The following is a 26,914-nucleotide window of genomic DNA, read 5'->3' on the forward strand; positions in this document are numbered from 1 at the left end:
GATGGGAAATCAACAGGAAACAATTCTTGCTGAAGGTTCAGCCTTCTTCCAAATGTTAGCTATCAGGGGCCTGTCTGATAGCACAAAGCACCTAGGTGAAAGAGGCAATGGCTGTTAACTTAGCAGAGTAAGGCAGAAAACCAATGCCAGAAAAAGGTGATAATAGGTGAGAATGTGTGCTTGGATAGGTCAGTGTTGGGCACTCTAAAAATACCTTATATGGATAGGGCTATTTACACACATCAGGGAGTTTTGATGACAAACAGGATGTTAGGGATCATTAAAAAGGGGATAGAGAATAAGACTGAGAATATATTATTGCCCTTATATAAATCGATGGTACGCCTACATCTCGAATACTGGGTACCGATGTGGTCTCCTCATCTCAAAAAAGATATACTGGCACTAGAAAAGGTTCAGAAAAGGGCAACCAAAATGATTAGGGGTTTGGAACGGGTCCCATATGAGGAGAGATTAAAGAGGCTAGGACTCTTCAGCTTGGAAAAGAGGAGACTAAGGGGGGATAGGATAATGATAGAGGTATATCAAATCATGAGTGATGTGGAGAAAGTGGATAAGGAAAAGTTATTTACTTATTCCCATAACACAAGAACTAGGGGTCACCAAATGAAATTAATAGGTAGCAGGTTGAAAACAAATATGAGGGAGTTCTTCTTCACGCAGCGCACAGTCAACTTGTGGAACTCCTTACCTGAGGAGGTTGTGAAGGCTAGGACTATAACAACGTTTAAAAGAGAACTGGATAAATTCATGGTGGTTAAGTCCATTAATGGCTATTAGCCAGGATGGGTAAGGAATGGTGTCCCTAGCCTCTGTTTGTCAGAGGATGGAGATGGATGGCAGGAGAGAGATCACTTGATCATTGCCTGTTAGGTCCACTCCCTCTGGGGCACCTGGCATTGGCCACTGTCGGCAGACAAGATACTGGGCTAGATGGACCTTTGGTCTGACCCGGTACGGCCGTTCTTATGTTCTTATCATATGGTCCAATTCTACATTTTCTCACTCGGGCAAAATTTCCATGAAAGTTGATGGCCTGACTAAAGACTGCATGAGTGAGAGTAGGGTAACCTCCAGAGTGACACATAGTCCATAGGGTATGTTCAGATTGTGCAGGATATAAGCACTTTTTAAAAGTAAGTCTCTGGCCCACTCATGGTTGCCAAGTTAACCCTCCAAATGTAAGCCGTATGTAACTGATGCAACAATGTCTGACTGAGTCTGCTGATAGCATGAAACAATGATTCTGAGAGGGGTGAACTCTCTTGCTCTAATAGACTCAATAGAGATAGACTAACTTAGATCTTGTATAGATCAGAACACTGGCATGGTGATGGGTAGGTAAAACTGTGATATTGGCGAGAACATGACCAATCATCAAACAGCTGACAGTAGTTCATTTGTGCACTTGTGGTCCCATTTGAACTCCTTGGCACAAAGAGTTCCTTTTGGACGGTGGGGAATTTCTGTTATGGAAGGATTCCAATGTAAAAGTTGTTTAAGGGATTTCCCTACAATGTTTGAAGAGTAGATGTGATGTTACCGGCACTAAATGTAGCTGGCCAATTGCATTATCAGTATGGCTAACCCCAAGCGTTCAAAGCTCATAAGTCAGACTCAGGCCTAAAAAATTGTGAGATTTTTTTTTTAAATGTGGGCATGATGGGGTGTATAAACCCCACATTAGAACTGAAGGGGTTAAGGAGCCTTGCTGGACCCAGGTGACTCTGCCCCAACTGGAGCAGGAACTTAAAAGGGAGCCAGACTGCCCCCAGCTGAGCTGACTGGGTACAGGGACAGACCTGTTCTGACAGCTCCTGAGCAAGGCTGCTATAGATGCCATCACTGCAAGGAAGGGGCTAGCACTGAGCCCAGCTATGCTGAAAGTTTTGCTATTCTTTTTTGTTGTCATTGCTATCTTACGTTAGACTTTGAGATGTTGGGGGGAGGCCAGTGGCCCAGGGAAGCAGCCTGAAAGCACTCCAGTGTGCTTGATATTGTTGCCTCTCTTTCACCCCTTGTGTCTGCTGTCAGGAAGGGATAGTGAAGTGGAAAGCCTCCGGGCAAGGACAAGCCACCTGCAGGAGAGGGCTGAAGACCTTCTCTTTGTGAGGGCATGGGACCCTATATACTCTCCTTTCCTGGAAGGGGATTAATCAGTGACCCGGCCACCAATTCGCAGTGCTATAGTTGCAGGCGAGGGGCACTGGAGGTGGCGGGGAGGAATGTCGAGGCCCGGCATCCTAACCACTAGGAAGTCACAAGTAGGCCCAGGGCCTCACCCCATCATGGTGGGGTTATTCTTATTTGCCTTCTGGTTTCTGAACGTTTAGGGTGCATTCACTTCTTATTTTCAAGCTTTTCTGTGCATCTATGAGAGTTAGAAACACTTTTTAAAATGAAATTTGACATATTGATGATTTAGTTGGGGACTGGTTCTGCTTGGAGCAGGGGGTTGGACTATATCCCCTCCTGAGGTCCCTTCCGACCCTGATATTCTATGATTCTCTGATTCTCATACAATCTCTTGATTTCAGTTACTGGGCCTTTAAGGAAAACCCTAATTTATTGTATGACTCATGATGAAATCGTGAGAGTTGGCAACACTGCATAGCTATGAAATTAGGTAGAAGCCAGTTTGAACTAGTTAGAAGACTAGTTAGAGGACAACATTGCCCAATTGCTTTTTTAAAAAATCTGTAATGAAAAGCCACACCTGAAATTAAAAGATGTGGCCCCTTTTTCCCTTGTAATGATTCAAGTGAGAAGATCAGTTTTCTGCATCCAAATGTAGGCCTTGTTACTGCAATGAGATACAGAATAAGATAGATACCTTCATCCCCATGGAGCCCAGTTGATTTAATAGGGCTTTATATGGGTATAGAGGTTTACCTGCATGTATCTTGTTGCAGAATCAGGACCTTGCAAGCTATGGTGATAGGCACTTTAGACAGACATACTATGCCTCACTATAGTTTATTCATTAAACTGTAATTAGGGAAGATCTTTAGAAATTTTGAATATCCTGACTGGCTAATATTGACATCCTACTCCCACATATACTGCTCAATACATTCTGCAAGTCTAGTTTGCACTCCTTTCTTCATTATATTTCATATTGGTAATCAGGCCCTCAATCAAATGCATTTCTAGGGGATTATTACATATATGACACTGTTGAAGTCCTTGGGATCCACCTGAGACATGCAGCAAGTGTAGTCACCTGGAACTCACCTTTTACCTCTAATTGCTTAATTATCCTTTGCTAACCTTTTCGTGAGTGTGAGTTACACTTTATAAAGAGAATGCACTGAATTGTTTTAATAATTAAACATTAACTTAGTAACCTACCCAGCTCCACTAAACATTTAATAGTTAAACCTTTAATAGCTAAGCCACTTCAGCTAGATTCCCCTGTTTGTCACCTTCCTGCAGCATAATGAGGTTTTTGGCTATTAAGGGAGGCATAAATCTCATGCATTAGGTTTATTGCTGGCCAGTGCCATGACAGCGGATTCAGACATAATTCCAGTGAATGTTTCCAAGTGGGAACTTGAGTCATATTCAAATGACTTTACCTCTGTTTTAGTTTTTTGGCCTGATGATTCTTAATTCCTTTAGTATTTATTATTGCCATAAACCTAATCCCGAGTAGTCATGCAGCATTAGTGTTGGAGCAATAAACACTTTTCCAGTGTTTCCATTGCAAATCAGCAGTAACTGGATCTGCTGTTGCCTCATGGAAAAGTTTTGAAAGAAACATTCCGTGTGAAGACAGTTTTGCATTTCTGTCAATTTATTCTTTGTGTTTTCTGTCATCATGTAACGCTCTGTTCTTTCACTTCACTGCAGGCTGAGTTCTCAGAGCTGAACCTGGCTGCTTACGTTACTGGTGGCTGCATGGTGGACATGCAGGTCATGAGGAACGGCACCAAGGTAGTAAGGTGAGAAACGCTGACTTTCCTTACATTTCTTTTTTTTTTTTTTTTAGGGAGATGTGGGAGTAAGTGGGATGGGTCAGGTACCTGGTCACAGCCCACTGAGGTCAATGGACAGGCCCCCAGTGACTTTGGTGGGCTTTGGATCAGACCCCAAATGTACATGATTTCCTAGTTTTGTTGTTTTCTATCCTCACTTTTCCCCACCCGTTAATTTAGGCAGAAACGTCCCATTCTCATAATCTTTTGAACCTCAGGCCTGATGGTACTGCCAATAGGCAATGGTCTTCATTTCACCTTTCACTCTCGTATTCTCCTGCTGACTTACTTTGACTGTAAATACTGCCTTGCACGCACAACCAGCCCCATATGCGATCCACTTTGACTGGGACAGTCTGCTTGAATATCTGCAGGTCTGGTGGCTGCTGAATACTTCCATGAACTTCATCTACCAACCTGCCTGCTCTTGGGCACCACCTTCCTTAGGGAAGATTTTCCTCTTCAACATTGCCTTCTGCGTCACCTCAGGGGAGGATGCAATATCTCAGTCTGTTGGATATTTCTGTAGTTGTTAGCATTTCAGCATAACCACCTTGCATCAACCACAGTCTACTGCAGGCAAAGGCACATCCAACAGTGCTGCTCTCTATTCATCCTGGCCATCTATCCATTTCATTAGTCAGACAGCATTAGTCCACTTCTTTCTGGTACTGAGGTGCCCAGAATATCAATATACGTATGTCATATATAAAGCAATGATCACCTCTCTATTCCATGATGGGAATGATACTGTATATGCAGCCCCCAAATCACATTTTTTTTTAAAGTTCACTTCTTAGTTTATTCTGTCATTACCATTTTTCAAATTTATTTTGTTTTCTTTATCCAGATGTAATAGCTTACGTTTGTTCAGGTTGGAAATGTAATCTTCTTCCCTACCCATTTTTCTAACCACTGTAAGTTCTCTTTGTATTATTTCTCGATACTCAATGAGTTATATTACAGACCCAAATACAGTATCTTAACTAGTATGCTCTCTACATATTCTTCTAGAGCAGAAGTGGGCAAACTACGACCCGTGGGCCACATCCGACCGTCCTGCCTGGCCCCTGAGCTCCCAGCCAGGGAGGCTAGCCCCGGCCCCTCCCCCGCTGTCCCCCTCCCCCGCAGCCTCAGCGCACCGCGAAGCCCGCGCTCTGGGCCGCTGCTCCTGTAGGGCAGCACAGGCGGCGTGGCTGGCTCTGGCCAGGCGGTGGGGCTGCAAGTTCCTGCTGCTCTGAGCCGCATGGTAAGGGGGCGGGGGGTTGGATAAGGGGCAGGGAGTCCCGGGAGGCAGTCAGGGGACAGGGAGCAGGGGGCGGTCAGATGGGGCAGAGGTTCTGGAGGGGAGCAGTCAGGGGACAGGGAGCAGGGGGTGTTGGATAGGCATGGGTGTCCCAGGGGGGCTGGCAGGGGGTGGGGGTGTGGATAGGGGTCGGGGGTGTGGATAGGGGGTGGGGCAGTCAGGGGACAGAGAACAGGGGGGTTGGATGGGGGGATCCTGGGAGGCAGTTGGGGTGGGGGTCCCGGGAAGGGGCGGTCAGGGGACAAGGAGCTGGGGAGAGTTGGATGGGTCGGGGATTCTGAGGGGGACAGTCAGGGGGCGGGAAGTGGAAGGGGGCAGGGACCAGGCTGTTTGGGGAGGCACAGTCTTCCCTACGCGGCCCTCCATACAGTTTCGCAATGCCAATGTGGCCCTTGGGCCAAAAAGTTTGCCCACCCCTGTTCTAGAGCATTAATACAGATGTTAGAATCGATCAGATCTCACATTGATCCCTGGGACATCCCACTAGACCAGGGATTGGCAACCTTTGGCATGCAGCCCGTCCGGGTAAGCCCCCTGGCGGGCCGAGCCGGTTTGTTTACCTGCCGAGTCCGCAGGTTAGGCCGATCGCGGCTCCCACTGGCCGCAGTTCACCACTTTAGGCCAATGTGGGCTGTAGGAAGCGGCATGGGCTGAGGGATGTGCTGGCCACCACTTCCCGCCACCCCCATTGGCCTGGGACGGCGAACCACAGCCAGTGGGAGCTGCGATTGGCCGAACCTGCGGACGCGGCAGGTAAACAAACCGGCCCGACCCGCCAGGGGGCTGACCCTGGTGGGCCGCGTGCCAAAGGTTGCCAATCCCTGTACTAAATATATCCCACAAACTTGATACACTGCTTTGGAGTTTTGTTTATAGTTCTCCAGCCATTTTTCCGTGATTGTGGCCATGCTTGTATCTATGCAAATTTCCAGTGATCTTTCCATGTAAGATTTCGTGAGACTGTGTTAAATATTTAAAATTCAGATCTATGACATCTGTTGTGTTCACTTGTCCCACTAATTTTTGCCTCCCAGTGCACAAATTATTTCCATGCTATGTGCATTCAAAAGCTTCCATCTGCACCACTGGTGCATCCATCAGCTGGTGGTCAGTGCCAGTCTACTCCTTTGTTCATTCACATACAAAACTGGAAAGCTATCCAAGAAGATCACCTGTGTTGATCCCATTTTCTTTTCTCTTCCCATGCCCTTAAAGTTATTCAGGAGTCTATCAAAATTTCCCTTCGGTTATTAAACTGTTACTGACAATAAAACTTGTGTCTGAAAAAGGGGGTGTTTTCTGTTTGTGATGAGTGAGTTGTCTGTATTATAGGGTGTCTGTCTGCATGGGTATTTATATATGAGAAAGAGTATGTGTGCATCTGGCTGTGGCAGTGGTGTGTATGCATCTTTGTGTTTGTCCGTGTGTGCTTGTAGATATGGATGTTTGTATGGTGGAGTGACTTGGGTGGGTGGGTGGGTATCTGTATGGGTGCCTGGCATATGTGGATCTGGTCATATGTTCTATCCATTTGGACGTATCTCAGCTTTGACATACTACTGCACACATGCAGCATTTGTTCACCACCTGTGCTGGTATGGCCCCCTGCTTAGCTCGCTTGGGAGCACAGCACAAGTGTCTTGTATTACCCTTGGAGCAGGTTAGAAGACACAGAGAATGAAAAAGAAATTTTCACTTTGGGAAGTTAATAAAGGAGCACACTCATAAGTCTTGTGGAAAGACTCTTCCCTCCCTCCAGCCTTGGTCAGAAGGGGAATTCCCACACTATTCAAATTCTTCTATATGGGGCTGGAGAACAGATTTGTAGGAAATCACTAGGTTTATCACACCCTGTATCACTAGGGACTCTCATTCTTTGTCTTATCCCATAGATGCTCTCCAACCCTCATGCCTACCAAAAGTCAAGCTAAGAGAAGAGGAGAAAACACTGGACAATGTTCCATCTTATTTTTCTGGATGACACATACATCTGTCATACTGCACTCATTCACTCCACAACTGCCTCTCCTACCTTCCTTCCCATCCTCTTCCCCTCAGTCCTGTCCTCCTCACCCCACTCCCTCCCTTTGTCTTTCCATTTAGCTCATACCCTGCTCATGACAACCTGCCCCAAAAATTAAAATCAATAATATTGTGGCACTAGCATGACATTTGCCACCATCACACTGTTCACGTTGCATGTGTGTTATGCTCCATTCCCTTACCTTTTTGTCTGTCATGATGGTTTAGATTGTAAACTGTTCAGGGCAGGGATTGGCTCCTACTCTGTGTTTATACAGTGCCTAGCACAATGGGGCCCTGTTCTTGATTGGTCCTTAGGCATTCCCAGAATAACCTCATAATTCATACTGCTCATAAACATGAAAATATACATACATGCCAGTTGTGTGTGGGCACACACACTGTACAGTCATGGACACAGACGCAGGCATGCACACACTTTAGTTTCTTGACACACATGCAACTTGTCTCTCGTGCACGTGCAACTCACCTTCTCCTCCCTTGTGCACATGTTTCTCCTAGCCACAAGAGCACATACGTTCTATACCCATAAATCCACCCATGCCACAGACAGCCTCACCCAGGCACGCTCCTCATGCACATGTACACACAGATCCCTAATGAAGATAATTTGATACTCATTGTGGTTGAGCTATTTTAGTCACACCAAGAGTAAACCCCTAAAGAAGATGGGAAGGATTGACCGATCTGTAATATTGTGGGAATAAATTAGAGAGGTTCTAAGTTAACGCTCTCTGCAAACACTGAGAATTCCTCAGAAGAAACATGAGTAATTTCTGCTTCTAAAATACCCAAACCACAGTACAGCAAGCTTCTGCTTAAGCAATTGCTTATACTCACTCAAGGAATGGAAGGTCTGATGTGGCCCAGGGAAACTGGAAACTACAGGAGAACCTGAAGAGAGTTACAAGTTCAAGGCCACAGAGTGCTGAAAATGTTGATCGAACAAAAACAAAGCAACAGATTCTTTTTTTCTGGGCAAGGGGATTGTTTGGGCCTTGGTTCAGGTGAACTATTTAAGCCTCAGGTAGGGTGACCAGATAGCAAATGTGAACAATCGGAATGCCTGGAAAAATCCTGAATGCCTGTAAATCCCCTTAATGTGACATAGGACAGAATGGTACCTCATTAATATGCACATTTAGGATCCCCCGCCCCCTAAAAAGCAATGGCCTCTGCACACTCCTCTTCAAAGGAATGGTAACTGAGTGCTGCAGTAAGGGTTTGAATTACTAATTTAATATAGTAAATGCACTGTCATGTATGTACTAGCAGATTACAAATAACTAAAGCTAACCTACATTCCATATGAACATTTTCTGGTATATTATCTTCACATTTTAAATTGTATTAATTGAATTATTCCCTAGTTAGCTAAATTCAGTTATTTGCAATGGGTCTCCCTGTCATTCATATGGAATAGACAGAGTCTATTGCATGCTTAATTCAAACCACTTTTTTGATTGTTTTTGGGGCCTAGGATTTAGGACATTCTATTCGTCCCTATGCCAGTTGATTAAAACTGCCCAAGTAAATAACTGTGGAACTCTTTTCTGCAAAAGAAGCCCTGTTTAACGGGAAGATGCAATATTACTTAAAGCTCTAGCCCTATCCCTTCCCTCAGATAAAATTAAATACATAATTTTGTAGGCAGTGTTGTCAATTGGGGAGAGCGGGGAGTGGCTGTAAGTAGACCTTAATGTCGTTTTGGATTCTGCCACTAGCTTGTGACACCTTGGGCAAGTCACTTCAGCTAAAAAATGTTAAACGTGGGCAGCTGGAGTAAGGTACCTACTTGGTGGCCTGATTTTTAGAGACCCGGGGCTCCCACAAATGACAGGCAGTTCAATGAGGACGAGGGGCATGTCTGCACTACATCTGGGAGTGAGCCTCACAGCCCTTGTCCGCACACTCGCCCTAATGCTCTAGACATAGCTGTGCAGACATTGCTTTGATGTTGCAGCTCAGGCTCTTGAGCCCACATCCCTCACCCTCTCCCCAGGCTTCAGGGCCTGAATTCCAGCCCAAGCCTCCACGTCCACACAGGTATTTATAGAGCACTAGCACGAGCCTTGATAACACGAGTCTGTGGACCTGGGCTGGGTGGCTTGCTCCCAGATGCAATGAAGACATGCCCAAAGGATTCTCAGTACCTCTAAAAATCTGGTCACTTATCTAGTGACCTGATATGGATTCAGATGTCTAACTGTTGAGTTACTGACATTTGAAAATGTTTGCTTTAATTTCTCTATGCCTCTGTTTCTCCATCTAACGTTCACTCTGAAAGCTCTTCCTTGCACATGTCTCCAAAAATTCAGAAGGAAAGAGAGTAGCTGTATGATGCCTTATGTAGTCTCTAGTGAACACTTTACCATGTTACCAAATTACCATACTTATTGCAACACTCTGGATGCCTCTGTTCAGTAGGACCAGCAACAGAACAAGTGGATGTGATGTGGGTTATTAGCACAATGCCTTCTCAGAGCAGCGTGGGGAGATTCTGCAGTGCACCTGCCTTGCCTGCATAACAATTGCAGTCCTGTGATGATATGCAGCACCAAAACTTTCCCAGTTAAATGTTAAATAAATAATATTGTGCAATTTGATGAGAGGCCCTATAGCTATAGAGGACCTTTCATTCCAAAAGTTCTCTAACCACCTTGGAAACAGGAATCGCTTCACCAGTGGACTGCAGCCACCTCTGGGTGGAGTGCAATAGCTCAGAGGTGCAATATCCATGCGCGGGACTGTGATTATTAAGGTGATGTCTGAAAGACCCACACACAGCAAACTGCCTGGGACTTAATTTATCAGTCTCAGAAGGATTTCAAATCATTCTGAAGAGTGCACAGAAGTTGGCAGAGGAACTTCACACTGAAGCTATTTTCCCACCCATTCAAGAATACAAGAGTCACCGAAGAAGACATTTTCATTACGAGGCACAGGATAATCCCATAAGAGACCCCAAACAACAATTCAAAGTTGAATTCTTTAACCAGGTGCTAGATTGTGCAATACAGTCAGTTGAAGAACGTTTAATGCAGCTCAAGGAACACAGCAGTATATTTGAGATGTTGTATGATATTCCAAAACTCCTCACTATACCTGAAGAAGACCTACACCAGCAATGCAGGGCACTAGAGACAGTGTTGACACACGATATTGATGCGAGTGATTTAGGTGATGAATTGAAAGCCCTTTCAACTTCATTTCAGCAAGATCAACTCCAAAGGCTGTTCTGGAATAAGATGACCACCCTCTTTCCAAATGGTTTTGTTGCTCTGTGCATACTTCTCATACTTCCTGTAACAGTGGCCAGTGGAGAATGCAGCTTCTCCAAGCTGAAGTTAATAAAAACACATCTTCTCTCCACAATGACACAGGAGAGGCTGGTTGGCCTTGCAACCATCTCAATAGAGCATGAGCTGGACCTTCAGGAAGGTCCAGACTGTGGACCTTCAGAATGCAGTTCAAATCTTTGCAACCAAGAAGGCACGGAAAGCACCACTCTGATTATTCAGACAGATAAAAATGCCAGTGTTTACTATGCAGACAAGAAAAGATACATTTGCTGTTCAGGCGTTTGAAAGTCAAGTGTTACTTAAAATTTTTGAACGAGGCATTTTAAGTTGTTAGTTCTCCTTTATTGGGGTAGGTAGCAGAGCGGTACCATGAGAGGAGTAGAACAGGAGGAAGGCAGAATTGAGACCTTTCAAAGTTTTGGCCCAAGCGAGGGGGTGTGGGACGTCATTTGAGCTCCCCGCCTCAGGTACCAAAATGCTGTGGGCTGGCCCTGCACCCAGGCTTAGCGAGCCTGCTGTTGTTGTCTCTGGTAGATGTGGAGGGGAAAGCAGAGGTACACTGAAATCCATGAGTGTTTTCTTTCACAGGGAAAAGCAGCTTCTGTGGGAGTGTTTCAGATTTTTAAAGATATGGATTAAAGATGTGCCGGATTGCTCCCCTCTTGTTGCCTCCCTGGTTGGCTCCTTCAGTTAGAGGCGCCTTGTTTGGCACTCTAGTTCTTCTGCCACCAGCTAGTGATATGAACATCCAGGGACAAGGGCCATCTCTTTGTGTGTTTGTATGGTGCCCGCCACAATAGTGTCCTGGTCTGTGAGTTGGGCCCCCTGAGGCACTACCATAATACAAATAATAAATGACTAACTGTGAGAGGTTTAGGTACTGCAGTGAGGAGAGTCATATGTACCTAAATAGACTGATACAAACAGACCATGCTTGAGAAAAGGAGTGGGTTAGTTCCGTTACATCAAAATGAGACAGAATTGGCCACTGGCAAAGAGAGAGAGACTGAAAGTGAAGAGAAGTGGAACCAGCCATGCTTAAAAAACTGGCTGTTGGGAAGGAAATCCTACAGGGTGAGCACAGGTCTCTTGCTGGGCGAGGGGTTAGTACTACAGATTTTGCCTGCAATTCAGTCATTTTGTCTAACAATGTGCATGCTTCACTCTGCTAGCTGGCTGAAATGCCCCTGTCAATCACAACTGTGGAGAGGCCAATGAATGTTCTGTTTCCTCAGTACAAGCCCATTCGTCTCTTTAATTAATTATGACTGTTCTGTTGATTCCGGCTGATTTAGCATTTGCATGTGTTCTAGTGACAGAGCTGGAGCCTGTTGTATCACAATCCTAAATCCATCGTGCCCTAAAAATGTGTTTCTCCACTACATGCTTTTGCACTGTGATCTATTATATGATCTCATGGAATGGGAAACTGCCACTTCCACATGCAACTTGCCATGCTGGGGGCAGGTCTTTTCCTGATGTTCAGCTCTGCCCACTCCAGGAGGCAAGTATATTCCTGCTCTACACAGGTTGCCAGCACTTGGATGTGAATGCTTTAATTCCACATGTGGATGACCACCTGTCTCAAGTGGATGTTTTCCTGTCACATAGGGCCCCACCCACCCCAAAAAGTGGATATTCTACCACACCAAGGCTGTCTCTTGCAAGAGGTGGTTGGTTTCCTGTCCTATGAAGATATTTTCTTGCCACATATTAGCTGCTCACTGCTAGGCGATCAGTATTTTTTGTCACCCAGGGACTGCTCACTGCTAGGGGGTGGGTTCTTTCTGTCACTGTTCTGCAAAGGATACATGAAAGTAGTTTGAGAGAGCTAGTAGGTATGTGCTGATCCAAGAAGTTCTCTAGTGGAAAACTCAGTGTTCACCTCTGACATCTTCCAGAAATTGTGTTTCATAGAAGAACCCTAGTTGGTGCCTCTTCATCATTTGGCTAAATTCCACACACATTTTAGGAAAATGTCCTGTCTTTTTTAAAACCAAACTGGGAATCCCTGCAAAGGAAGGAAAATTTAGGACAATGAAGAAACTGATCTGGAGAATGTAGTCTCCCAAAATCCAGACGGAAAAATAATATATTTAGCGTATAGTTTTTCCATGATCTACAGAATGTACTGTATTATAACAGTACAATTCGTACCATATATTTAACACAAAATGTACAGAAGAATAAATGTATTTCAAATGAAATAAATTTGGCTGATTATTTTAAATAGATGTCATGCTGGTACATTTCAAACAGAATGTAACTTTTAAAATATGTATTTAAAGAAAAACCAACCCGCCCTCTCCCCCCAGCAAACTGCTACCCTCACATAAGCACTCAGCAACCCAGGGAAGTCAGTGGGTTAGAAGAAGATGTAAATCAGGGTAGACTTTAGCAGCCTATATTTACAAATTTAACAATCTAGCATGTGCAACACACTTTTTATAAACCCTAGTAACTATTCCCACAAGAGAGGTGATTGTCTTATTCTTCCACCATCGTCTCCCTTTCCCCCCCCCCTTTTTTTTTTTAGCAGAAGCACAATGGGGAGGGAAGGGTTTTCTTTGGTTGCATCCATTCCAGTTGCTGCTGTTAAACAGCTGCTTGGAGGGACTGTTTCTCTCATCGGGGTTTAGTTATATCCCGGATGAATAATGTCCCTCTTCACCTCTCCAGCAGCTGGCGTCCAGCCGACGTGTGAGTGGGATACTGACAGCTCTGGGGAAAACATTTGGAGTGGAGGCAGCTGCCAGAAAGCAGAAGTCACTGTTACCAGACAAGGGTGGGGAACAATTTAGAGATTAAAACCCCTCCCTGGCCCTTTCACATTTACGCGTAGTCCTTCTGCTAAGAAATTTGCAGCCAAGGTCTGAGTTATCATTCATTAGCTAAATCGTGAAGTGAATGCAAAAGTTGGTTAAAGTATTTAAGTTTGGTCAGTTTTTTGGTCCTATTCATCTCTTTTCTTCCTGGGTTTTTATTAGTGATGTTTCAGAGGAAAAATTAATGTTGGAAATGATGGGGCAAAGTCTGCTTTGTTCTACAGGTATAGCTGTGGAAAGAGTAAATTTTTATCAGTAAATGTCGCTAAACGTTGATTTCACTGTACACACACAAAGCAACAAAATATATTTCCATCAATAATAATCAAAACCTACAGATAGGTAAAGTAAGAGAAATGCTGCTTCAGAACTCATTAGAGTTTGTTTAAGGATATTTATTTTGTGTATTTGGACATGTGTTGTTGACAATTTGTGCTTGTAATTGTTATAAATAGGGCCCTACCAAATTCACCGTCCATTTTGGTTCATTTCACGGTCATAGGCTTTTAAAAATCATAAATTTCATGATTTCAGATATTTAAAAGCTGAAATTTCACCGTGTTGTAACTCTGGGAGCCCTGACCCAAAATGGAGTTCTAGGGGAGGTTGCAAGGTTATTGTAGGGAGGTCCACAGTATTGCCATCCTTACTTCTGTGCTGTTGCTGGCGGTGGTGCTGCTTTCAGAGCTGGGCCCTCTGCCAGCAGCCGACACCCTCCGGCCGTCCAGGTCTGAAGGCAGCAGCACATGAGTAAGGGTGGCTTGCTATGGTATTACCACCCTTACTTCAGCACTGCTGCTGGTAGGGCGCTGCCTTCAGAGCTGGGCATCAGGACAGCATCCACCACTCTTTGGCCACCCAGCACAGAAGTAAGGATGGCAATACTGGGACTCCCCTACAATAGCCTTCTGTCCTTTGTGCAACTCCCTTTTGAGTCGGGACCCCAAGTTTGAGAAACCCTGGTCTCCCCCATGAAATCCTAAAATCTGTATAGGGTAAAATTACACACAAAAAACAGATTTCACAGGGGAGACCAGATTTGATGGTCTGGGACGTGTTTTTCACAGCTGTGAATTTGGTAGGGCCCTAGTTATAAAGCTTTAACATTTTGAACTCAATGTCTGCCATTAAATAATTGTCTGATACCCTCTCATAATTTTCCACCGCTGTGAAAATTTAAAAGCTTAAAATCCATAATTTTTGTACAACTCTGTGAAAATTTAAATGGCTAAACATAAAAAAATGCTTGAAAATGAACTTCGCTATTATCAATTGAAATGATAAAATAATAAAAAATTAATGTGCCAAGCCTACACATGTACAACCCCATTGGCTTCTGCCATTGTTGTAACAGGGACTGTTAAAATCTTCAGTCTTTTTCCTGGTAACTTTTTGATCTCTACCACTTTTCCTAAAGTGTGGTTCTGTTCTGAAATGTGATTGCAAAAAATGGCTATGTGAGGTTCTATGTTTATTGTTCATCACTGAGTTTCATGACAAATTTGTTCAGTTTACAAGTAAAAATATGGGGATGGATTTTGGAGACTGCTCTTGAATGGCTTGAGCAGCATGTAACCCAGCTTTATGAATCCCTGGTCCTTGAGCCAATAGATGTAAGTCCATTCTGAAGAAGCAACTTAGAGCAACCTTGAGGCTGCTCTAAGTTGTGGTGGCTGCAGTGGCTCCCAGTACTCTTGCCATAATCCCCTTCTCTTGGTCACTGGACCCCTCTCTGCCACCTGTGGATTTCTCTGTGCCAGAAGAATCCCCAAATGTCTGTTTAAAACAGCTACTCCTCTTCTTTACACTGTCAAATAATGTTTTCCAAAGATCAAGTCCCAATCACATTACTCACATGATTAGTCCCATTGAGTTCAGTGGGATTCTTTGCATGAGTAAGGGAGGAAAGATTTGCCCCTTTCTGTAGAAAATTAAGACATGAGGGTTTGGTTGAAATGGAAGATTTTCTATTTTACGATGCTATTTAAATTAATATAATGAGAAATCTGGGAACATGCAGTTATTCTAACATTGTGAAATATATAATAATGGATGTAAAACCACAAATAGCCAAACTCTGTAGTTGGTTGTCAGTGATGTCATAACTATATCACTAACACCCAGGTAATGCACAGACAGGATTTGTTCATATTTCCTAAATGCCATTTTATATTAGCTCACACACACCTGAGGTAGTGCATTCTTTGGGGGATTATTGCACTGTTTAGGTAGTTGAAGTCACTCCAGTTTTGGCCTTGTGCCTCAGAACATTGCCTGTAGACTCCATTAATCCCCTGGCAACACATAGCCTTTTGTATCTTATTGCTTAATTATACATTTTCCTTCCCTTTGAGTACTGAAAAGATAAGAGAGACTTTGTAAGAGAATTTAGGTAAAACAGGTTGGTCACTCAGAAAACTTAAAATACTTTAGTTCAGTCTTTGGTATCCGAGATGCCTTCTTGTGTGAACATGAGAAACAGAGTGCCCTGCGAGACTGAAAGAGAGACCGCCTTCCTCCTATGGAATGGTCAAAGAGCTCTGTAAGCTCATCATCGTGCAAAGGGAAAAACATGTCACAGTAGTGCAACCTTCTGTTCTTTGTGTGACTAGATGGTGAGTGCTGAAATGAATAGAAGAGATGGCCAGCTGCCCACCTGTGTGATTCACTCACAGTCACAAAAGAAATCTAATGACGCAGAAGTAAAGTGCTAGGTCAAACAGACCTTATTTGTGGAAGTAGACGTAATTTTTGACTGTCTGTGGGTGGCTTGTTGACAGGAGGGAGAAGGGATTTTAAAAGGTGTTTTGGCAGCATAACGTAGTCCTGAATTTTATTTTTCTAATGTTCATGAAGCTCTTTGAAGTTTTCCATTAACAACTGAAGGACCAAGGAAACAAGCCAGAATTAAGTCTATAATCAGAACTAGGAAATAGGAAATGACACCTTCCAGCAGGATTTGCTGGTGTCATTTGCTGTGTTCCAGTCCACAATGGCTGGAGAATCTAACTACTACAGTGAAATGTTACTGATGATCTTTTCAGATCTGATTCTCTTCTGCTTCTTAGCGCATTCTCCACTGTCAGAGCCATTGCTGCTGCTCCTGGAGTGTTTAACTATGAGAACAACAGGAAAAAAATTCCCTTGAATTGTCCTTCAAATGCTTATTTACTAATTTCTATCACACCTACCGGTATTGCCAAGACAGCTAAGTGGTGCAATTGCAAATACTGAAACACAAATGTAGGTATAGTTGAGCATGAGCCAAGAAGTTAGGATCTGGATTCAGATTTTCCCTAAAGCCGTGGGTGTTTGGATCCATGTCTCTGAGTTGGGGCCATTGCTAAAATTAGTTTTACCATTTAGAAAACGGAACTAAAACACATTGGAGCAAAACAAAAAGCAGTCACTCAAATACGAACCAAAATAAATGTCTTGCATGGTGGCCTCATAGTTGAGACGCTTCCAGCTTCCAAAGGCAGGAGACTTTCAACTGTGATCCACTTCTGCCACTTTTGGGGTGCTTGACTATGGAAACGGACAACAAGAGCCTTCCAATCTGAATGGCCATGATGAGCTCTAGGGTGAGAGGCAGCCACTCACTTTGAATAGCATCTGGCACAAGTGGGAAGTTACATCAGACTAGGAGAGAACTGCAAGTTCTTGTGCTTGTGGTGAATTGCACCTCTCAGGAGGTAGCCAGCTATACTCTGCACTGTTTGGAGCTTCTGGAGGTTCTAGGTAACCCTAAGTAGAGAATACCACAGTCCAAGCCTAGAGATGACAAAGCCATGCATGCCCATTCCAAGGTCGGCATTAGAGAAGAATAAACCTAAAATACGTTTTAAAATATAATATTGCAAATCAGTTTAACCCGAAAATGAATTTTTTGTGGGAGTGTTTAAATGGCAAAGGGTCTGATTCTCATTTACATGACAGTCCTGCATGCCATTCTAGTTTACAGCTACCCCCATTTGAAAGCTCTTTTACACTGCCAAAGTGGTGTGTAGTGTAAATGCGAATCGGACTTGCATCTTTAGATTCTGCTGAGTATGAGAAAGAGCTTTTGGGGAGGCTGGGATGACGAAGGGCTCTCTCTTCTGCCAAAAGCTGCAGCCATCTGGTCTCAGTAGAGAGGAGGGTGTATGCATTCAGGAAGCCTACTTCCATCTAGGAAAGGTAGGGCACCTGCGCGAAGCATACAAGGCACAGCTACAAATTATTGCTGGTATGTTTTGAGCTGCTGTTCTGGATTTTCACACTTCACATTTATCCGTAGCATTTTGCTTTCCACTATATTTCTGAGGTAGCTTCTTCCTCTGCCTATCTGCTTTCGGGCAACCTTTGTTTTGGCCAAGGAGGCCTAGAGGTGGTTCTATGCAACCAAGGCCCATCAGTGCTATTCTGAAACCTGGGTTGAGGGGGTTGGTCAAGAGCTGAGCCTGCATTACCATTTCCACACTCCTAGCCCCATCAGATGAGGGTACTTGGGACTTCAATGCATAGATGCTACAGAACCTGCCAGGCCCAATTATTTTAATGTCATTTGAAAAGGGAGTCTTCTCTCAACCCTTTCTCTTTTAGATGACGTGTCAGCTTTCTGTTTAGGCTGTCATTCTTGTTGCTTGTTGTGTGGATGAGTGGAGCTGGGAAAGGAAACTAATACTGTTAGCCATTCTAAAATTCAAGGGCTCATAATATTAGAACATGGTTTCCCCCTCTGAATGAATAATTGTTTCAAAAGTGATCTACTCTCCTAAGAAAACTAAATGTACGTCATTGAGAGAAATCCTCTTCTGTGTGGGAACCAAGCCTCTTTCTCCCCAGGTACGAGGGCACACAGCTGCTTGCTATTCATATCATCGCCCTTATGAGTTGCTGGCTCGCCAGCTTCCCGAGGGATGATGCCCTTTGTTTTCCTTTTGATCTCTCTTCTTGCAGTTTCTACCCTTTGGCCTCCCATTTTCCCACTAGGCTCAGTTTCTCTTTTATAGATGCCTAGAAGACTCCTCTTCGTCACACTTGCTGTTTTTACCTTAGTGGTTGCAGAACCTGCACTCATTCCTCTTGTTTCTTATTGTTCAAGATACTTTGGGACCTGGCTATTGCCCCACATCTCCAAAGAGAGATCCACTTCTCAGCTGTGGCTTGTGAGAGATCCATAGCCCGGGGCAGTGGTAGGGCAGAATCATACTATTGTCTATGGTTATTGGCACCCTCTTCCCTCTCCCAGTGTTTTTTTTCAGTGGAGGGGTTCTGACCAATGAAACCGATCCTATTCTTATACAAGACATAGAGTTTAGAGAGCAGGGCTCCATCATTTACTCTGCATTATCATTGCCATCTGTTATACTGGGATCTCCTGCTTCCTCAGTATCTAAAAGTCCATAGTTTTCTCTAAACTTCAAGCAGGCTGAAGTCTTTCAACCCAGAGTTTCAGCTGGTAACAGCTTTTTTTAGAGTGTGATTCTCCATCTTACCCTTGAATGTTCACCATTGGCTGGTGGGGGGAAAGGTGTGCATGTCAATATAGCAAGTTCATGTGTGGGCACAAAAGCTAGTACCAGGACAGCGTGCATAAAATACATTCCAGCTCAGTAAGGACCAATTCCAAAACTGGTTGCAAGGAAGGGTTTGGGTGTTGGGTGTTTTTTAATAGTTTTGTGCTGCTGTGCCAACCTATCTTCTTGAACCTGAGGGAAATTAAGATGCACCTAGAGCATCTGGTTGCTTAGACCCTAGAATGTTTAACAGCCCACTGGGGGGGGGGGGCACTGAATCCTGAATGTTTGGCATCCAGAGAGTTAATTTCTTTTCTGGGGATGTTTGGCTGCCCAGTGGGTGCTTTCTACATGAACTGTCAGCAGAAGTCAAGCAGTTAAACGGCCAAGATTTGTATTCTCTCGCTGTTTCTCAGCATGGGGTCGCCACTTGCCTCACTTCATTGACCGTAGGAAGATCCATACATCAGCTGCACATTCAACAGTACAGCCCTCCTGATGTTTATTGTACCTTTCACTGATTGAGAAACATGCCACCTTTGATGCCCACTGCATTAAAGAGTCCGTGTGGGTTAGAAATACTACAGGGGAGGGTGTCTGATGTTTCAAAACCTCTGCCTCTTGCCTCACAACAAGGGCAAAGCATCCTTCTTGCCATGTCTAGATTAATAACAAAAGTCCAAGGCCAACAAATAAAACAAAGTTTAAAACCACAAGCAGCTCTGGGTTTTATTCTCAATACTCTTTGCCACAATCTGGCCCAGAATCGCCATCTCAGATTTCCCAGCCAGAGTGACGGAAATATAAGTTGGGGCTATAAAACCAAAATAGTTCCAGTTCATACATCCTAAGGACTGAAATTATAGTCTCATAGCAAGGAAAATGTTCAAAATCAGTGACGTAATGGGTCCTGGGGACAGAACTAATTTCTCTTAAGAATTTTAATGCAATATGGAAGTTTTTCCAATGCCCTTGATGCAAACTTTGTTTAAATGTAAAATAGTCCCCATAGTCAGTGGAAAAGTCCCTCCAGTGCGTTCAAGGTACAAACTGCTGAACTCTGTTTTGGGCAGCCTTTCCAATTGCTGTTTCCAAACGCTTTGAATTGGCCCTAAGATACAGTATGCAAAGAAATTATTTCCATCTGGTTGACACCTAAGCTATCTCCTACTGCCTAACCCTGGCGGACCTCCAGTTTGATTAGAGAGTTGCTACATTTCGAATCATAAGGATCCCATGGCAAGTCTTGGCTAGGATAATGAGTTGATTGCTCATGCAGTAAGTCCCATCACTGGATGGGCACTCTGAAAATGTGTTAATTATGTTGCAGTGTCTGATCCCTAGGTGTTGATGTTCTAGCGGTCTGTGTCCAATATGCACTGCGGTCTATGAGTAAAAGTAAATGTGTGTGGATGCCTGGATGTGTGAGATCTTTGGAAATCCGTGCATGATCTTCCCACCCAGTGGGCTTCATTTCAGTATCCAGTCTCATCATTAGAAAACAATCTTTTCCTCCTTCATCTGTGCAGCACATTGCAACAAGTGTCACCAAATATGGCCAAGATTTTCAAAAGAGAATTATTAGGATTACTAGGGAGAATTCCCCCACCCCACCAGAGAATTTATGATCACAGGCTGTTCCTGTGTGAGCCTGTTTGAAATGGAAACTCTGGCAAATCTGTCTGGAGAGTTTCTAAGCCCTTGTGCTTGCGGTTATGTAGGATTTTTTTTTTTATCACTCGGTTTTTCTTTGTAGTATAATTGATACAATACTGCAGCCTGAGAAGGTTCAGCCTATTTGAAGGAGAGCAAAATGGGGGAAGATGGATGCAAAAGAGGGAAAGGAGCCTTGCTGATTATTTTCTTTTAAAAATCACTCTAATTGTGTCTTCTAGGTCCTTTAAGCCTGACTTTGTTCTGGTTCGACAACATGCATACAGCATGGCGCTAGGAGAGGACTTCCGCAGCCTCATCATCGGCCTGCAGTATGGCGGAGTCCATAGTGTCAACTCCCTTTACTCCATCTATAACTTCTGCAGCAAGCCCTGGGTGGTAGGTGACAATCCAGGTTTATTACGTTAGCACCGGGCCAGAAAAATGATGGAGCGCCAAAGTCAGACTCCAGTTTTCCTAATGGGAGCCCTTCCCTTCCCATTGCAGCCACCGCTCCGCTAGCCTTAGCAAGCTGTTTGGGGACTCCTTTGGGAGCCTGCCAACATTGCTCCTTTATCAACCTGTCCAACTTGCTTCTGAATAACAACCTTGCCCTAACTACAAGGCATCTTCAGCAGTCCCAGATTCTGTCACTTGTCTGCATGGGAGACAAGAGCTGCAGTTAAATCTAGATCTCTTTTGTGGCAGTACAGATCAATACTGCTAGGTCACTGGGCTGGCTTAGGCATTTTTCTTAACTTGTACGAACCATCAGCATACCCTGTTCTAGCGGATATGTTGACAGTGATTCATAAAAGGGATTATGTGATTCTATGACTATTATTTGTATTATGGTAACACCTAGAGACTCTAGCTAAAATCAATGCCCCATTGTGCCAGGCACTGTACAAACATAGAACAAGGCACCAAAAAGCCTCCAATTTAAATAGACAAGGTCAAGGATTGTGGGGAAGGGGTATTACATATGAGCAGAGTGAACAACACAGTGATTTGCAAATGTCATGTTGGTGCCAGGGGGTGTTATTTTTGTTTTGTTTCTAATTTTGGGGGTGGGGTTTTGTTGGAAGGGGATTAACTGAGAAAAGAGAGAGAAAAGATGGAGGGCCCACGAAAGGGAGGAGATTAGAGTAATGGGAAGAAGGGGAGTGTGGAAGACAGGTGGAGTGAGGCTGAGGTAAACATGTGAGATGCCAGTCAGCACAGGGGAAAGACTATCCTGAGTAAAAGCTGCAAAAAGCCAGATGATGGCCTCTCTAGAGTTCATAGAATATCAGGGTTGGAAGGGACCTCAGGAGGTCACCTAGTCCAACCCCCTGCTTAAAGCAGGACCAATCCCCAGACAGATTTTTGCCCCAGATCCCTAAATGGCCCCCCCAAGGATCAAATTCACAACCCTGGGTTTAGTAGGCCAATGCTCAAACCACTGAGCTATCCCTCCCCTCACAGGTGCCTGCTGCAGCTGCTTGTCTCTGCTTCTCTATGTTGGTTTCTCTTCCCCAAGCTTATATAGCTGGGGGGAAGGGGTCGGGCCTCATGGATGGGATTCTCCCCTGCACAGTTCTGGATCTGAGGGCCATTGAAACTGTGGACTTCAGTTCCCACCATTTGTGTATGGAGCTGTGGGGGAGGGACTTTCCAATGTCCTCTCTAGAGCAGTGGCTCTCAAACTTTCCAGATGACTGTACCCCTTTCAGGCGGCTGATTTGTCTTGCATATCCCCAAGTTTCACCTAATTTAAAAACTGCTTGCTTACAAAATCAGACATAAAAATACAAAAGTGTCACAGCGCGCTAGTATTGAAAAATGGCTCACTTTCTCATTTCTACTATATAATTATAAAATAAATCAATTGGAATATAAATATTGTACTTACATTTCAGTGTACAGTATACAGAGCAGTATAAACAAGTCATTGTCTGTATGAAATTTTAGTTTGTACTGACTTCACTAGTGCTTTTTATGTAGCCTGTTGTAAAACTACGCAAATAGCTAAATGAGTGGATGTACCCCCTGGAAGACCTCTGCGTACTCCCTGGGGTATGTGTACCCCTGGTTGAGAACCACTCCTCTGGAGAATCCCTGCTGATGCAACTCTAGAAAATCTCCTATATAATTGCACAGGTATCACAAAATGTGGACAGAGAAGAGAGTAACAAGGAACCAACCATCCTCATTATTTAACCACAGATTTTGCAAATTCAGCTGAGGTCAGTAATGATTGAAAAGTCTTATCCTATGACTACCCTGTTTGGCACTGGTGCTTTCAGTCCATGTCCTATTAAAAAGGTGCCTTTGTTACAAAACCAATCTTCACAATTTGCACCCTTTTTGACAGTCAGTGTCAGTGGCCAGGACCTGGACGGTCAGGCCTAAAATTGGAGCAGGCATCAGGCCTAGTGGTTGGAGCAGGCATCAGAGGCCAGAGCCAAGGATCAGAACTGGAGTCAGAAGTCAAGAATTGGAGCCGATGGTCAGAACCGAGGCAAGAACAGGACTGGAACTATGAGGGAACAGGGCTGGGAATAAGCGGGAGCTATAGGTGAATGCTTTGAGTGGCCACTGAACTGCTGCTGGGCTTAAGAGCCAGTTTGCTGACTCCTCCACCCAATCAGACGGTGTAGCTAAGTAAAAAGAACATAAATACTTGTGGCACCTTAGAGACTAACAAATTTATTTGAGCAGAAGCTTTCGTGGGCTACAGCCCACTTCATCAGATGCTGTAGCCCACGAAAGCTGATGCTCAAATAAATGTGTTAGTCTCTAAGGTGCCACAAGTACTCCTTTTCTTTTTGCGGATACAGACTAACACGGCTGCTACTCTGAAACCTGTAGCTAAGTAGGCAGCCTATTACAGGCCCACTGCGCTCATGAGGTTGCAGGAGACCTGGCTCTTCTGCAGTCCCTGTTTCCTGACAGTCAGTCTCATCACCAAGACCAAGGATAAAATAATGCATGAAGGCCAAAGGTTTACAAAAATCGGAGCCTAAACTTAGGCTCCTAAATCCATATTTAGACACCTAAGTAAGTGGCCAGATTTTACAAAGTCTGAGCATGCAGCAATACCCAGTGACTCTAGTGCCGGGTAGGTTGTGGAAGCATCTTGAGCCTCTGTCAAGGATGTCTGCACCTAGGGCTTGAGGGTGCTGTCAATAGGGTTTTCAATTTAGAGGTATCTCTGGATCCTAGACTATTCCTGAAGTCCCAGATGGTATCAGAGACCATGTGAGACTTTCATCTCCGTTTGGTGCACTGTTTGCACGTATTACTCACTGTTATCTCTGCCTGTGCGACTTCCTGTCCTAATGATTATAGTGAGCTGCAAATGAGGGTACAATAACTCCTCACTTAAAGTCAGCCCGGTTAATGTTGTTTCATTGTTACATTGCTGATTAATTAGAGAACATGCTCGTTTAAAGTTGTGCAGTGCTCCCTTCTAACGTCATTTGGCAGCCGCCTGCTTTGTCCACTGCTTGCAGGAAGAGCAGCTCATTGGAGCTAGCTGGTGGGGGCTTGGAACCAGGGTGGACCGGCAGCCCCCCTATCAGCTCCCTTCTCCCCTAAGTTCCCTGTGTGGCAGCCGCCCAGCAGGCTATCAATTGCCAGCAGTTCAGCTGCCCCTCCCCCCACTGCCGTGTGCTGCTCCTACCCTCTGCCTTGGAGCTGCTCCTGGGAGCCTCCTGCTTGCTGTGCGGGGCGTGGAGAGGGGGGGGCTAATGTCAGGGTTTCTCCCTCTCCCCTGCTCCTGCACCCCCACTTACCCTATCTCCATGGGCGGGGGGCCGCGAGGGAGCTTCCTGGGAGCAGCCAACTTGCTGATCTACTTAACAAGGCAGCGTACTTAAAGGGGAAATGCACATCTCTCTCTCACACACAGGGTGTGTGTCTCTGTCTCTCTCTGCCATGCTGTCTCCCCTCACTCCATTTGTGCTGCCTTGTAGAGTGTGAGGTTACATTAACAACAATGTGTTAAACCTTGAGGGCTCAGCCGAGTGCTAGTTCATCATTTAGCAGTAAGGCAGTCCCTGGGAAATATCCCACCCTCTTACACCCTCTGACTTCACCACCTCAACCAAACTTCACAATCATCATTGCTGTGTACAGTGTTAAACTGTTTGTTTAAAACTTATACTGTGTGTGTGTTTGTGTGTGTATATATATATACACACACACACACCATATTTTTTCACCATACATACATACACATATATATATATATATATATATGTATATATATGTATGTATGTATGTATGGTGAAAAAAATATGGTGTGTGTGTGTGTGTGTGTGTGTGTATATATACACACGCACTGTTTTCACCATATATATATACATATATATATATATAACACACACACAGAGTATAAGTTTTAAACAAACAGTTTAACACTGTACACAGCAATGATGATTGTGAAGCTTGGTTGAGGTGGTGACGTCAGAGGGTGTAAGAGGGTGGGATATTTCCCAGGGACTGCCTTACTGCTAAATGATGAGCTAGCACTCGGCTGAGTGTGTATGTATGTATGTATGGTGAAAAAAATTTCCCTGGAACCTAACCCCCCTCTATTTACATTAATTCTTATGGGGAAATTGGATTCGCTTAACATCGTTTCACTTAACATCGCATTTTTCAGAAACATAAATACAACATTAAGCGAGGAGTTACTGTTCTCTTAAAGCCTGTTTAAGCTGAGTCTACACTGCAAAGGTAGGCTGACCTAAGTCGCCTTGTTTCAACTTTTTTTTGCATGCATCTACACCTAAGCTTGTCAATACAAGCACCCCATTACATCAACACAATACCCCCGCCCACAACGATGCAGAGCCAAAATCAACCTACTTCCATCAACGTAGTGCTAGTGTAGACACTGAATTACTTACTCAACCCTAATAGTCCTCCAGCAGCTGTTCCATGATGTCCCTTTCCCCTGCAATAGTGGCCACTCTGATCACAACTTTGAACTCCACTGGCAGGGGTCACAGAGACTGGAAGTCTACTCCCTCTTTAAAAACCGATGTGTGTCTTTGAAATGCCTTTTCCTGGTTGCCCACCTTGGCGATCACACCAACTAGCCGGCCTTTGTGAGTGTCTGACCATGCCGGCTCAGCACAAAGAGAGCTACACCTAGATGTGCTCCTGCCTGGACCAGGCAGATGTCCTGGAGCTCCCCAGATTATGGGGAGAAGAGGTTGTGCAAGTCCAGTTAAGGACCAACCAAAGCAATATAGATGTCTATGTGCTGATCGCACAGAGCATCAGAAACCCGAGGCATGACAGGGATGAGCATCAATGTTGGGTGAAAGCCAAGGAACTTCAAGGCATATCAGAAGGTGAGCGAGAGCGACAGCACTGGGGCCATCCTGCAAACCTGTCGTTTCTACAACAAACTGCTTGCCATACTTGGTGGGAACCCCACCAACACCCTGAATGTGACTGTGGACACATCATGAAAACGGGGAGTGAAAACCCCTGAAGAGGAGGAAGTGGGGGACACACACCATGTGGTGAGCCAGGAACTCTTCAAAACTCTAGTGGAATCGAGCCAGTCCTGCCAGGCGAGCATGGATGAGCCCAGTAATGAAGGGGAAAGGAGCTCAGGTTAGTGTATAGATGCATTATTCTATATAAGCATGTTTGTTTCTCTTTTCAGTGACCAAAGCCTTCCTTCCCTCTTCCCTTCTGCCTTGCTTACAAATGGCATTCATCCCATCTGCACATTTAGAGAACAAAGGCATTAACTTTTGATTCCTTGCACGGGGTATCCAATTAAAGTTCATGCTTTGGAATGCATACATAGTTGCCACTTCAATCAACCACTACATTAGGAAATGAATTCCAACAGATGAGCACAGCAGTCAGAATTACACAATCCACAGTAAACCACTGTCTTGTGCTTAGATAGAGGTAGAGGCAGTGTTTAATCTGAACAGGGATGTCCCTTTTTTCCTCTGTAACAGATTCAAATTAACTTTCATGGAGATACTCTGCAACCCTCTCAGCTACAGGCCAAGGTGGCTTTGGGATGCCAGTCGCAGCAGCATTCTCTGTACCTCTGTCACCCTCAGGAGTGAAATACCAGCCAAAATCACCACTGCCTGTGAAAATATTGGCAACATTCACTGCACTTTTCTTATATTCGTACTCTGGGGCACCCAGCATCTAAACCTTTCATGCCACAGTTTCCCCTCTCTCACCTGCTAATCCAAATTCACCATGTCTTGAGCTGCAGAGTGGTGCCAAAACAAGGCACTTTGAAGCTAATGTTCAC

General features: G+C 44.4%; 1 protein-coding gene across 1 annotated transcript in view; it reads left to right on the top strand.

Moving 5' to 3' along the window:
* The window catches only part of SYN3 (synapsin III), a 280,859-nt gene that overhangs the window by 60,484 nt on the left and 193,461 nt on the right, over positions 1-26,914 (top strand). Inside the window, exons 4-5 of the mRNA XM_034777964.1 lie at positions 3,874-3,965; positions 20,871-21,027. Coding sequence (XP_034633855.1) covers positions 3,874-3,965; positions 20,871-21,027 — 249 coding nt within the window. The remainder of the gene's footprint in view (positions 1-3,873; positions 3,966-20,870; positions 21,028-26,914) is intronic.

The sequence above is a fragment of the Trachemys scripta genome, chromosome 1, assembly GCF_013100865.1.
Source record: "Trachemys scripta elegans isolate TJP31775 chromosome 1, CAS_Tse_1.0, whole genome shotgun sequence".
Taxonomy (NCBI): domain Eukaryota; kingdom Metazoa; phylum Chordata; order Testudines; family Emydidae; genus Trachemys; species Trachemys scripta.